Genomic DNA, 15,440 nt, shown 5'->3' on the forward strand with positions numbered 1-15,440 from the left:
ATGCGGATGATTGAGATGTTTTTAAACAGTGTATTTTTTATGCTGAGACAAATGTTTTTAATGTTTATGTATGCATATAATTTATTCATGTCCCAGCATTGAATGTTTGCCATTTGTATGTTGTGCTCCACCTTGAGTCCCCTTCGGGGTGGGGAGAAGGGTGGAATATAAATGTTTTAAATAAATAAATAAATCCAAATACCACTAAATTAAAAACAAAAACAAGTGTGTGCTACATTCAAAAAGTAAGTTCATTTCAAAACTTATCAAGCTTGCAAACTTTGTGTTTTGTCTGTCTGTTTGTTTTGTTCTGTTAGAAATGTAATACAATGGTCTGGTTGCCCCTGACATGATAAATAAAAATAAATTTCAAAACTGCCTGAAATATTCCAGAGGAGATTTTAAACATCAAGGTGACCTTTCACAGAGACAGATTTCCAGTCAGACATTTCTCCAAGGTTTAAGCTCTATTTTATAGAATACATTAAGAAGATTACCTCAGAAGCTCTCCGTTTTCCAATATTCCAGCTATAATACTGTTCCACAGAACTGGCACAGAATGAATTGCCATCTTCAGCTAAAAAGCAGAGAAGAATTATAACAAACGTTAGCTTTTTATGGTAATGAAAACAAATGTAGCATGTCACTTGATGATATTGCCAAATATCTCAAAAATAACTTTAAAAAGAAAGATACCTTGCCTGTTAAAGAGAAAGGAAAATGGGATTTTTATGGAGCATGTAAAAAGGCTTTTTAAAAAGCACTAAATCGAGAAGTACACTGAGAGATATATAATAGCTAATAATACTTTAGAAGATAAAAATGTTTTCTGATAGAAGGGAGTTTTAGATATCTGTAGAAGTGGTCTACTATGCGTTTTAAAGTGTCTGGAGAACATGACCCCATGAAAAAAAATACGGCAACAAAAAAAAAACAGGCAAGGCCTGGGAAAGACTTCTAAAATGTCAGAAGCAGGAGACTGCATAAGATGGAGATAGGTTTGTATGTAGGTGGGTAAGTACATTGGTTTGCTGGGCCATAGTATTAAAGGCTATTGTTGTTGTTAAACTGCTCTCTAGTCAACCCTGAGTTATGGCAACCCAATGAATAAGAGGCCTCCAAATCATCCTAATGTCAACAGCCCTACTCAGGTCTTGCAGACTCAGAGAATGGCTTCCTTGGTTGAGTCACTCCATCAGGAATGTGGTCTTTCTCTTCTTCTACTGCCTTCTGTCTTAGAAAGCTCAACTGCCTTTTCCAGTGAATCCTATCTTCTCAAGATATCTCCAAAGAAGGACAGTCTCAGATCAGTCATCATGGAGTCTTATCTTCTCATGATATATCCAAAGAAGGACAGTCTCAGATTAGTCATCTTGGAGTCTCGTCTTCTCATGATATGTCGAAAAAAGAACAGTCTCAGATTAGTCATCTTGGAGTCTTTATCTTCTCATGGTATGTCCAAAGAAGAACAGACTCAGATTAGCCATCTTGGAGTCCTATCTTCTCATGATATGTTCAAAGAAGGGCAGTCTCAGATTAGTCATCTTGAAGTCCGATCTTCTCATAATATGCCCAAAGAGGACAGTCTCGGTCATCTTGGAGTCCTATCTTCTCATGATGTGTCCAAAGAAGGATAGTCTCAGATTAGTGAATAGGACTCCAAGATATGTCCAAAGAAGGACAGTCTCAGATTAGGCTTCAAGGGAGAGTTCAGGCATGATTTGCTCTAGGACCTATTTATTTGGTTTTTTTTTAGCTGTCCACTGTATCTGTAGAACTCTTCTGGTTGTTATTTGTCATCAAGTTGACTCATTTAATTTAAATCAAAGTGCTACAATGGTCCTTGCAGGAAGGTAAGGAACTCTGCTGTTAGAAAGCATTCATACATAAAATAAAGGAAAATCTATGGACAAGACATTGTTAAGAATGTGCTTTAAAAAAATAAAAACAGAAAGCCTACCATGAGGCTCACAACAATCACGTAGTTTTTTTTCCCAATAGGCTTATCATACATAAATTACATTTTCTTAATGCCATTGAGTTGTGAGTATTCCTACTGTTTCCACTTTACCAACTATTCATGCACATCAGTTACCAAGGAAACATTAACAGTGCTAACAATGCAGCAGCTTGCAGGTAGAAAATCAATGTGCATTTTCTCTCTACTGACAGATGGAAGAAATGACTAGTGGTTGCATAAAGATTGTCAACATGAGCAAAATTTATATCCATGGTCTATGAATAGTTGCAAGGATAACTTGCAACTGTTACAGCCGCAGTTGAGATTGCATTTAGTTTATTATAAATTTTGCAATGAGAGGCAGAACAAATTAATGGATAAATAAATAAATGTTATTCATAGTATAAGGTACTGTGATTTTTCAGATTTCTACATATTATGCCAAGTACATAATTCAATGCAATTTGACATAACTTGTCTTCAATTATTAATTACTATGAAAAAGGTTTCGCAAGTGAAAACCGTTGATGCATTTGTAAAAGCTTTACAGTTGTGCAGAAGAGACGATTTCCATAGGCATTTGTTATGCCACCAGGTAACAAGCAAAAACCTGCTGAAAATATTTCTTGGAGTCCTTGTGGACAACAAGTTAAACATGAGCCAACAATGTGATGCGGTGGCAACAAAAGCCATCGGGATTTTGGCCTGCATAAATAGGAGTAGAGGGCCTAGATCTAGGGAAGTCATGCTACCCCTCTATTCTGCCTTGGTTAGACCACACCTGGAATACTGTGTCCAAATCTGGGCACCACAATTGAAGGGAGATGTTGACAAGCTGGAATGTGTTCAGAGGAGGGCGACTACATTGATTAAGGATTTGGAGAACAAGCCCTATGAAGAGTGGCTTAAAAATCTGGGCATGTTTAGCTTGAAGAAGAGAAGGCCGAGAGGAGACATGATACCCACATATAAATATGTAAGAGGAAGTCACAGGGTGGAGGGAGCAAGTTTGTTTTCTGCTGCCCTGGAGACTAGGACACAGAACAATGGCTTCAAAGAACAAGAAAGGAGATTCCATCTGAACATTAGGAAGAACTTCCTGACTGTGAGAGTTGTTCAGCAGTGGAACTCTCTACCCTGGAGTGTGGTGGGGGCTCCTTCTTTGGAGGGTTTTAAACAGAGGCTGGATGATCATCTGTCGGGAGTGCTTTGAATGCGCTTTTCCTGCTTCTTGGCAGGGGGTTGGATGGCCCACAACTTTATGATTCTATGATCTCTTCTACACAAAACTACACAACCAAAGGAGCCATTTTCGGTTTTTACTCTGCCAATCTTACTATGAAACCACAGGTTTAAATAACAGGGAAAATTGATAATGCAGGGACAGATTTCAAGGTTAGTCTGAAATTTCTCCTACTGTAATGAAATGATATGAAATACTTGTGGCAGACACTTTGTAAAACTCATGTCAGGCAGTGTAAATGACGCTTGGCTATATATACTTTAACTCAAATATAGCATAGATTCTATGAATCCATATAATGTGGTGATACCTATAAGATATTAACAAGCAGTATTTTCCTTCAAGAACTTACTTCTTTCAGCAATTAATGGCACTTTCTTAACTATTGCCGTCAAAAGCTCCTGAAGGTTGTCTAAATATTCTGCCCTGTAAAGAAGGAAGAGTAAATGTGATACAAGACAGCAACATATACACACACCACTTTCTGAAGTTCTTTAGAGAAATATCTGAGTTTACAAACATAAAGGGCTAACTTTCTTTTAGAAAATTCAGGAAAACGTAAAATTCAGGTAAGGAAGACAATTTATTTCTATGGTTATTTCCATAAACACATAAATGCAACTTCCAACAGTGCATCGAGTATAGAAGTTGCCAACCTCTTGGTCATGGAACTCTTCAGAAGACTTTTTTCACCCCACAGCACACTAACTCTGTGCTTAAACACTGTTGAACCCACAAAAGTCTTCCTATTTTCATCTACTATTACCTGGGTATTTATATAATACTAGCTTGGGTACCTGGCATTGCCTGGGTTAGTTGAAAAAGTCAGTTTTTAAATTGTACAAAATACATAAGGTTGTCAATTAACTACAACTGACATCATGCCAGTGAACCCCAATTTACTCTAGATGCATCATCGGCGGGGTTTGGTGTGCTCTCTGGCTGTAGGGTAGACTACAACCTCCACTATGGTGAGTCAGTCCTCTCAAACCGCTCCAGTGGGTTAAGTTTGTCATGGAGGTTCTGTGTGCCAAGTTTGGTCCAGGTCCATCATCGGTGGCGGTCACAGTTTCTCTGATTGTGGGTGAACTACAACTCCCAGAAAGGAAGGTCAGTTCTTCCCAAGCCCCTCCAGGAATATTTCGGCATATCAGGTATGTACGCCAAGTTTCATCCAGATTCATCGGTGTTTGGGTTCACAGTGCTCTCTCGATGTAGGTGAACTACAACTCCTCCAAATCAAGGTGAATTTTCCCCAAAGACATTCAATATTTTTTGCTGGTCATGGGGGATCTTTGTACCAAGTGTGGTCCAATTAAATATTTGGTGGAATGCTCATTGATTGCAGGTGAACTATAAATCCCAGGACCTACAACTCCAAAATGTTCAGGCCAATTCCCTTCAAAACCCAACAGTATTCAAATTTGGGCACATCGAGTATGCAAACCAAGTTTGGTCCATATGCATCATTATTTGTGTTCACAGTGCTCTCCGGATGTAGGTGAACCACAACTCTCCCTAATCAAGGTGAATTTTCTCCAAAGACTGCCAGTATTTTTTGGTCATGGGGGTTCGGTGTGCCAAATTAGGACCTCCAGTATTTTTTTTATTTTTGGTCATGGGGGTTCTGTGTGCCAAATTAGTTCCAGGTGCATTGTTAGTGGGGTTCAGAGTGCTCTTCGACTGCAGATGAATTCTACATCCCAGTACCTACAACTCCTATAAATCATGGTGAATTCTCCCCCAAACCTCTCTAGTATGTTCAGTTGCTGATCAATTCCTCTGTTTGGTGTGTGGCATAGAAAATAATAGGAAAGGTTTAAGGGAGAGGCAGTGGGCAGGGCCATGCAAATTTCACATCAATGGAGAGAGTAAGAAACACTGAGATGTCTGTGGTGGAGGAAACACATAAAATTTAGGATGGAATTGTCCCCGTATGAAAGCCTTTACTTGGGTGGTGGGCAGTATGGTATTTCTGGAGGACATTGGCAAGGCTTTTGTACATGTTCATTGCACTCACTATAACTTGCAATGTCATTGGAGGAAGGACCATTGGTGTCTCCTGAGTAGTGGGAGCTATAGCTGTTTGTGGAGGCAGGAGGTTGTCTCTGTAAGTGGACACCCCAGCCACATATTTTCACTTTTATTATGCATATAGATAAGGGGTCCTCAAACTAAGGCCCGAGGGCCGGATGCGGCCCTCCAAGGTCATTTACCCGGCCCTTGCTCAGGGTCAACCTAAGTCTGAAACGACTTGAAAGCACACAACAACAATCCTATCTCATCAGCCAAAAGCAGGCCCACACCTCCCACTGAAATACAAATAAGTTTATATTTGTTAAAATTGTTTTAATTATTGTACTTTTTAAAAGTGCTTTGCACTACAAATAAGATATGTGCAGTGTGCATAGGAATTCATTCATGCTTTTCTCAAATTATAATCCGGCCCTCCAACAGTTTGAAGAGCTGTGACATGGCTCTCTGTTTAACAAGGTTGAGGACCCCTGGTATAGATAGATAGGTGTGGAAATAAAGAGATTCAAATTTCATTTTTAAAGCAGATGCACATTGAATTTCAGTAACATCTTCATTATTTGGCCCAGACTTTTAAAACAGTTTTTTTTAAGGCTTTAAAGTTCTTTTGCCGAACCCCTGGGGTTCCACGTGACACAGTTTGGGAACTGCTGCAGTATACAATGCCTGATACAGCAGAACAAATAAATACACTGTTATTGTACATTTGCAGAGCATGGTTTCTGCCTTGCTAGGCAAAAAAATCTGGGACTGCATATTAATCAAGGTCCCACCCTGAAGGCCATTATGATATGAGCAGCCCAAGACTTTCCAAACTGAGCTTCACTAAGCAGTCAAAAATCTTACTTAGGGAAGTGTTATTTCAGAATCATCAGAACTTGTTGCGTTAGATTTAGAACAACATTCTTTGCCTTCTCCACTCACGAAATTCCAGTGTATCATAAAAGTATAATGCAATATTTATTATGATCCTTCTCCTTTCTACATGAGTTAGATCCTTGTTTTGTTTTTAAACTGAGCAAGAACAGGGTTGCTGTAGGTTTTTTCGGGCTATATGGCCATGTTCTAGAGGCATTCTCTCCTGACGTTTCGCCTGCATCTATGGCAAGCATCCTCAGAGGTAATGAGGCCCTCACTACTTCTGAGGATGCTTCCCATAGATGCAGGCGAAACGTCAGGAGAGAATGCCTCTAGAACATGGCCATATAGCCCGAAAAAACCTACAACAACCCCGTGATTCCGGCCATGAAAGCCTTCGACAATACATTGAGCAAGAATAATTACCCAATGATGTAATTTCCAAGTTCAGAGCTCTCTTCTGCCTTTACTGACACTGCACCATCTTGGGAAACCAGGGAACTGCAGCTCTGCCCCGCAGGATCTGGCTCTAGCTTAACTTCAGAAGACAACAAAACCATTACAAAGAAAGTAAATTAGGACTTTAACAGCAAACATGTAAAAAGGAACATTTAGGTTGCCCAACACTTCAGTTTATCAACAAACAAGGCAATCAAGGCAAGTGCAATTCTATGTGTATTTTTAATAAAAGGACTTAGAGATGATACTGACTCTAATTTCCATTCCAAATCAAAGATATAAAAATACACCAAGAATAAAGAGGAAAGAGGATTTAAAATGAACCAAGTAAGTTTAGAATACTGGGAGAATGTTTTTGTTGGAAGCACCAACCCAAACCTTCATATTTCTGTAATATTAATACTAATTCTAATAATAATAGGATTTAAAAATGGAACTGCAAAGACTCTGGCACAAGTCAGTAAAGGTGGTCCCAGTGGTGAATGGCACACTGGGTGCAGTGCCTAAAAATCTTGGCTTGCACTTAAAAACAATAGGTGCTGACAAAATTACCATCTTGTCAGCTATAAAAGGCCACCCTACTCGGATCTGCACGCATTATTCCATGATACATCAAACAGTCCTAGACACTTGGAAAGTGTCCGATGTGTGATCAATACAAAAGCTAGCATAGTGATCTTGTTTGCTGTGTACTACTCTTGTTGTGTATCTATTAAATAATAATAATAATAATAATAATAATAATAATGACAGCCGCGTTGAGGAAAAACAACAGGAAAAACTCAGCCGCTATCAAGACATCAAAATCGAACTGCAATGGCTCTGGTATAAACCTATACAGGTGGTCATTGGTGCACTGGGTGCCATGCCAAAAGATCTCAACCAGCATTTGGAAACAATAAATATTGACAAAATCACAATCTGTCAACTGCAAGAGGCCACTTTACTTGGATCTGTGCATATCATTTGAAAATACATCACACAGTTCTAGACGCTTGGGAAGTGTTCAACTTGCGATTTTTTGAAACGAAATCCAGCATATAGATCTCGTTTGCTGTGACATACTGTGCTTTTGTGTCAGTAAAATAATATTATTAATAATAATATTAATAATAAATGTACCCAAGTCAATTAGCACCATCTCTGTACATTTAGAGATAGCAATATGATTCTTTTGGGTGGGTCATGTTTAACTGCAGAGCCTACAAAACATCCACATACACAACTCACTGCACATTCCTCGTGGCACATTTACTTTTGCACAGAAGAATCTGATCATGGATGTGCTAACTCTTTTTGTCATATAATCCCACCTCAAGTTTATTTCCTGAACTTATATACTGCTTGGTGTTCTAGGTTTCAGTGGCATATTCCTGCATGTCCGTTTTGACATTATCAGGTTGATGGTCTTTATATTTTCAACCCACATTGGAGATTAAGACACATTTAGTGGCTCCTCAACAGAAATTCCAACATAGATTTGACCCAGATAGTCACAGACAGTATCCTACAATGAGGCCATTACATCTCTATCCAATGGAAGCATGAACATTGCTAAGTAATTATCCTCCATGACATGATTTGAATATTTTACCTTTAGCAACAGACACTGTGGAAGGGTTTGGAACAGATGAATTAGCTGAAGTTACAGGTGTAACCGCAGACACTTTGTTGGAAGAAAGTGACTGTATCACTGAGGGGGAAAAAAGGAGAAATGCTATTAATGTGTGCTGGTTAAATTTGTACATTTCAGTAATAGAACATAACAATTGCATGAATTATTTTAAAACTCTTAGTAGAGAACTATAGGCCATCTGTTTTTGGAACAGATACTACAGGTGGACCTACAATGCAGGATGAATACAGCTTGACACTGCTTAAACTGCTATGGTGCAATTCTATAAAATTATGGGATTTGTAGTTTGGTGAAATACCAGTCTTTTGCAGAAAAGGTGTAAAACTACAGCTCCCACGACACCATAGCATTGAACCATGGCAGTTAAAGTGGTGTCAAACTACATTGGACGAGTCTACATAGTGAACACCAAATGCAGCATCGCCCAAACATGAATCAAGGAACATGAAAGGCACTGCAGACTAAATCAACCAGAAATCAGCCGTAGCAGAGCACCTGATGAACCACTTTAAAAAACTCTAAAATCAGGACAGTAAAGAAAGAACAACACTCAAAACAGGGGAATTCCAGACAAGAAAAAATCAGGGCCAGCTAATCACCTCCCAACAAAATATTTCCCCAGGCAGGAAGGAGCCAAGCTTTGAAGCTGCAAGGTTATTCAGTGCCAATCAAGGTGATCAATTGCAGCATTTACACTTGCCTCAAACAGACAAAAGTTCTTTCTCCCACCCTGGACATTCCACAGATATATAAACCCCACTTGCCTTGTTTCCAACAAACCTCACAAACTCTGAGGATGCCTGCCTTAGATGTGGGCAAAACATCAGGAGAAAACGCTTAAGGAACATGGCCATACAGCCTGGAAAGCTCATAGCAACCCAGTCAAACTACATTAATTCTACAGTGTAGATGCACCTTAAAAATCCTCTTTTCAACATTTTCACTACACCATTCTGCGGTAACATATCACTGCACAAAGAGATTTGGAGGTCTCAAAAACTTGTGTTCACAATTTTGTTCATTTTGGGTTGGCTTTAATAACAATTACAATGGATTTGGAGGACTTAAATTGAGAGTGGTAAGGACTATATAAAATTCATTTAAAATTCTACACTCATTCTTATCCTGACATATTGTACATTACCTTTATTCACAGGCATCAATATAGTCTGAACCCCTCCAGAGGCAGCACTCACACCGAGTTGCTTGAGTTGGCTGGGGACTGTCAAAACAGCCTGTTGTGGGCTATTCTGACCAGAGTGGATCTTTAACACTCCTAAAATGAAAATGGTATATATATTTAAAGCACCATCCTCCATGCCTCACAAGCGAAAGAGACCATGAGGATAGTTTTCCTTTCTGTTCATCAGCACTATGAACTAATTCCCCCACAAGATGGACAGTTGATGAACAAATCAGACCTATCATTGCCACAAAATTGCTACCTGATAAAGGCAGACATTAAATGGCTTCTCTCTCTCACACACACAAACACACATAATTATAATGATAAAAAAGGAATACAGGTGTTTTTGTAATGATTAACAATGGTTTTTACACAGTACTGAAGCAGCAATGTAACCACTGCGACTATTGTCAGCTGAGAACAAAGACCCACTGTTATGATCTTTGCAGGCAAGTTCAAGAAATAGCAGTGGAGTCCAGTATATATTGGTTGCTGACACACTCCTTTCAGCTTGCTTCATTATTGAGAATTTACCTTCTAAGCATGTCACAAGAGTGATAAATTTGTGTAAAAATACAATCAAACTAACAGCAGCCAGTGGAGACCTGAATGATGCATCCCAGGCCAGGAAAAACCTCTGTACTTAACCACCTCACGCCAATCCAGGTTAAATCATATAAAAAGCAATAAATAATAAAAACTTCAAAATCCAAATTTATCAATAATCCATAAGGTTCCAGGCACAAGGATAATTAAGAGTCCCAAGGCAGCAAGACATCCAAAACAGAAATACAAGAAAACCCCAGAAACAATGCAGAAATACAGGAATAATTGCTGGTACTTGATAACATGAGCATGAACAAAGGCATGAAACTAGAAGACTCTAAGCAGGCATGGCTTGACAAGAGCTGTTGTCTCCATTATCAACGTTGAGTAGACTATGTTATCCTAGTCATCCGCAAACCAGATCAACAATTGAGTCACACAGTCTACAGAAAACCTACACACACATGGATAGATACTTACATAAAAACTCCAACCATCACCCAAGTCAAAAAAGAAGCACCATTAAAACCTTGGCAGACCGTGCAAAAAGAATCTGCAAACCCCACCTCCTCCAAGATGAACTGAACCACCTAAACTGGGCTCTCCAGGCCAATGGATACTCCACCTCAGACATCAGAAGAGCTGTAAGACCGAGAACAAGCCACGAGAGTAAAGATGAAGATCCACCCAGAGAAAAAGTGTTCTTGCCATACATCAAGGGAACCACTGACCGCATAGGGAAGCTGATGAGGAAACATAATATACAAACTATCTACAGGCCCACTAAGAAAATCCAACAAATGCTACGTTCAGCAAAGGACAAGAGGGATCCTCTCACTTCTGTAGGAGTCTACCGTATACCATGCAGCTGTGGACAAGTCTACATAGGGACCACCAAACGCTGCATTGCCCAAACACGAATCAAAGAACACGAAAGGCACTGCAGACTAGAGAAGTCAGCCATAGCAGAGCACCTGATGAACCAACCTGGACACAGCATATGATTCGAGAACACAGAAATTCTGGACCACTCTAACAACCACCATGTCAGATTACACAGAGAAGCCATTGAAATCCATAAGCATGTGGACAATTTCAACAGAAAGGGGGAAACAATGAAAATGAACAAAATCTGGCTACCAGTATTAAAAAAACTCTAAAATTATAACAGAAAAACAACACTAACACAGGGAAATTCTAGAGAGGAAACAATCAAGGACAGGTAATCACCTCTCAACAAAAGATTCCCCCAGGCACTAAGAAACCACACCAAAAAACTGCCAGGCCATCAAATGTTAATCAAGGTGGCCAGTTGAAACATTCACACCTAGTTCCAACAGACAAGAGTTCTTTCTCCCACCCTGGACATTCCACAGATATATAAACCCAATTTTCCTAGCTCCAACAGACCTCACAACCTCTGAGGATGCTTGCCATAGATGCAGGCGAAACATCAGGAAATAATGCTTCTAGAACATGGTCATATAGCTCGAAAAACCTACATCAACCCAGTTGACCAAATTGCTGAGCAAAACTCCCAACCTGTCTAATATACCCAAAAAAATCATGTCTTTTCACATGAGATTCAGATATAGGCTGTGATCTGCATATTCTTTGTTGATCAGCCAGAAGTCTGCTAAAGCTAGGTCTCCTATCAACAAGCTCATTAATATTATCTTGAGATTCATTGTTCTCGGCACCTGGAGTTTCAGCCTCTGAACTCCTTTCCCTAGAGATCAGCTCTGCTTCATCCTCTGGAATGTGGCCTTGACTAGCTGGAGGCACAGACTGCTCAGTTTCAGGACTTAAAATCTCAGGCCCAGAATCCCCATTAACAGTAATATCGGACACCACCACAGGCTGAACTTTACAACACTGAATCAAATTGAGAATTGTAGGTGCTATGTTTTCTTTATTGGAAATTTGCAGAAAAATGCCCGATCACCAATCTTGCAACAGGAGCTAACTGCATCTGGAGTACTCATTCATTGCAAGGATAGAGATAAAATGGTCTTCCGTGACAATTCTCTTCCAGCATCATCTCCTGTTTGAAGAAAATCCTGGACAAACTATAAACCTTGGGAAAATGACTTTGTCTTTGTCTTCCCAAATTCTCCAACCAGCTGGCAGTGGGTCCTGGAAGTTGTATACCGATGTATATATTTAGAAATTTGAATGAAAAAAACTGACGCCAAAAGCGTGACTCCACTTATCTATGGGTCAATGTAAATACAATGCATTAACTCTTATTAAAAAAGAAAACGTATTTGGTTAAAGTAGCAAAATGTGGAAGTTTAGTCCATGATGGGAAACTTAGAAGCATATACCATTCTACTCGCTCCATCATGGTGCTGCTCTGTCCTTTATTAATACTTGTGCAGGTGGTGGAGGCCAGAGATAGCTGGCCTCCTGAGGAAGAGCTGGCACTTTCCCCTCTTTGTGAAAGAACCCTTGACTTAACTATGGGTCATATCAACATCCATAATTTTTGCTCCCAAGCTTGCCCCTGACATACGCATGAGTGCTTTGATTGTGTTTTCCTACATGGCAAAGGGTTGGACTGGATGACCCTTGTGGTCTCTTCCAACTCAGTGATTCTGTTTAATGATTCTATTATCTCTTCCAAGTTCTGTGAAGTGTTCTCGGATGGACTCCCTTCTCTGCCAGTAGGTCTAGGGGGCTTAATCTGTGGCAGTGCTTCAAACAGTGGTGGATGGCTCTTGCTTCAAATTCCGACAATGCCCTCCAACAATGTTGCTAGATCCAGAGGTCTGGCACTCTTAATAGGGTTGAAAAAATTAAAAATAAAATGTGCAATATGGGGGAAGCCAAGCAGGTCCTGCCAGGGCATTGGCACCCTGTCAGCTGCCCAAGGCTGCCAGATGCTGCTGCTGGCCTGATTCACTCTCCTTGGATGGAGATGTACCCAAATCCATCTGAGCATTTTCTGGAAGCAAAATTTAAGAATTTTGTGGCCTCTGGGTAGTCGTGCATAAAGCCAATGCAGAATTCAAATCATTTATAAGCTTTTGTTTTAAGATAGTTTTATATATATAGAAAAGTACAGCAACACTGGAAAACAAAGAGATGGCATAACAGAAATAAAAATATCAGATCTCTGAGGGAGAAAGAGCTGAAGCTTGGTGCATATACTGCAATTATGATGAAGCTACTGGGTGGAAAAAGCATGATGTCTGGTACTTCCCATCACTTTCACTAATGATGGCCCAAGGGGCAATGTTTGGAACCTCTCAGGGCTCCGGAAAGTTTACATGGGGACAGGCAGTTTTTAAAATACTTTAAAAGAAGGAGCAAGAAGCTATGGCTCTCCAGATGTCAAGACACTTTGAAAGACTTTTGAACTTGGTATCGTTCCTCTCGTTATAGCAGTTCATGAGCAGGAGTTTTCAGCTATCTGTATTCCTGATGTTCAGATTGTGGCAAAAGTGATTTCTTTTAAAGTGATAGGGGAGGGAGGGCTAATGGACCGAATATAGATTTTTTGTGTGTCAGGAGCAACTAGAGAAACTGCAAGTTGTATCTGTTGTGAGAGAATTGGTCATCTGCAAAGATATTGCCCAGGGGACGCCCAGATATTTTGCTATCCTGTGGGAGGCTTCTCTCATGTACCTGCATGAGAAGCTGGAGCAGACAGACGGGAGCTCACCCCGTTCCCTGAAATCTGAGTGGCAGTCCTGCCGGCAAAAGGGTTCAACCCATTGTGCCACCGGGGGCTCCAATATAGAATTAAAAATGTATTTTACACAGAAATTTCTTTTAGCATTTGTTTTCTTAGCCTGTCCAGCACCAGAAGACACATGAATTCCAAGAAAAATCCCTAAAAATACTACCAAACTTAGCAATAACATGGTAAAAAACATAAAACTGTTGTGAGATTGGAAATCAAAGTTTTAGGACCTTCTAATCTGAATGTTTGTTGTCAGTCCACGATTAAATTGTTTGCCTATTTGAACACCGAGTGTTCAGAGCTGTGACTGGGTGACCATTTGGACACACAACTTTAAAAATGCCTTGACTGTCCCCCTCTACTGATTAGGTTGGATAGAGTTCATGCAGAAATTGAGTCTAACAATATATGTGAAGACACACACACAGAACATGAAAATATTTTTATAGCAATCCTTTCCTATTACCCCACTGTAGGTTTAAAAAACCCACTCCATTGCTCATTCCACAATTAAGTAACATATTGTGTTAAGTTTCTTTCATTAAAAAAATTACAACTTGATAGCACAAAACTGGAAAAAAATATTCTCTAAATAACTTTCAGCATATTCAAAAATTCCCCTTAAAAATGCCAGGCTTTGAAGTTGGTAATCACGGTGAACATTTGCAACATTCACACTTGCCTCAAACAGACAAGAGTTCTTTCTCCCACCCTGGACATTCCATAGATATATAAACCCCACTTGCCTAGTTTCCAACAGACCTCACAACAGAGGTTCTCAACCTGGGCCCCCCAGAAGTTTTTGGCCTACAACTACCAGAAATCTCAGCCAGTTTACCAGCTGTTAGGATTTCTGGGAGTGGAAGGCCAAAAACATCTGGGGACCCCAGGTTGAGAACGACTGCCTCACAACCTTTGAGGATGCCTGCCATAGATGTGGGTGAAACGTCAGGAGAGAATGCTTCTGGAGCATGGCTATACAGCCAGAAAAACTCACAGCAACCCAGTAGTACTGGCCATGAAAGCCTTTGATAACCAGAAATGTTTGTCACCTCAGTAATAAAACCATAAAATTCTCACTTGTTCCTTCTGAAAGGCATCACATCTTAGTTATCAAAGTAACTCATGCCAGACACCCACATTCCTTGCAATTTGATACATCTTAGTTCTGAGCACACGTTGCTCAGCTAACCAGAATACCTCGAGCACTTCTACGATTCTTTTGGTAACCTAAACATTAGGAAGAACTTCCTGATGGTAAGAGCTGTTCAGCAGTGGAAAATGCTGCTTGGGAGTTTGATAAAGTCTCCTTCTCTGGAGGCTTTTAAACAGAAGTTGGATTGCCATCTATTAGGAGTGCATTGATTGAGCGTTGCTGCCTGGCAGTATGGGGCTGGACTGGATAGTCCTTGGTGTCTCTTCCAACTCTATGATTCTATGCTTCTAAGACACATCACAGGAATATAATAGAGAGGTGCTCCAAAACCTCCAATTTCAGCACTAGGAATTAATGTCTTATGCTAAAGTGATAAGAGCAAGAGTCAGGAGCAAGGCCTGATTACCTGATACGGTCGTTTTCCCAGGTGTTGGGGCAGGAGAAGTAACCCAAGAAGCAATGCTTACAACGGCAGATGAGCTTGTCTTGTTAGGCGCTGCTGATGCTGTTTGAGCTTGGCTGACAGGCCCTTGCTGTTGTTGCCCAGATGCCTTCACTACGGGGCCTGCAGCTGGAGATGAGTTAGAACCTGCACTATCTGCAGGCTGGGAGAAAAAGCAGAGGCAAAGAGGTCAACATACTTTTCATATTATCAGACTGAAAAATAAAAAAGC

At 40.1% G+C, this 15,440-nt stretch overlaps 1 protein-coding gene across 3 annotated transcripts in view; it reads right to left on the reverse strand.

The window, feature by feature from the left end:
• Positions 1–15,440, reverse strand: part of YEATS2 (YEATS domain containing 2) — an 81,142-nt gene that overhangs the window by 20,706 nt on the left and 44,996 nt on the right. For all 3 annotated transcript variants that reach the window (XM_060768167.2, XM_067465887.1, XM_067465885.1), the window contains 6 exons: positions 15,173–15,371; positions 9,335–9,466; positions 8,149–8,247; positions 6,522–6,633; positions 3,556–3,629; positions 498–577 (listed from right to left, as the gene is read on the reverse strand). In XM_060768167.2, the coding sequence (XP_060624150.2) occupies positions 498–577; positions 3,556–3,629; positions 6,522–6,633; positions 8,149–8,247; positions 9,335–9,466; positions 15,173–15,371 (696 nt within the window). The remainder of the gene's footprint in view (positions 1–497; positions 578–3,555; positions 3,630–6,521; positions 6,634–8,148; positions 8,248–9,334; positions 9,467–15,172; positions 15,372–15,440) is intronic.

Source organism: Anolis sagrei, chromosome 3, assembly GCF_037176765.1.
Source record: "Anolis sagrei isolate rAnoSag1 chromosome 3, rAnoSag1.mat, whole genome shotgun sequence".
In the NCBI taxonomy this organism is placed as follows: domain Eukaryota; kingdom Metazoa; phylum Chordata; class Lepidosauria; order Squamata; family Dactyloidae; genus Anolis; species Anolis sagrei.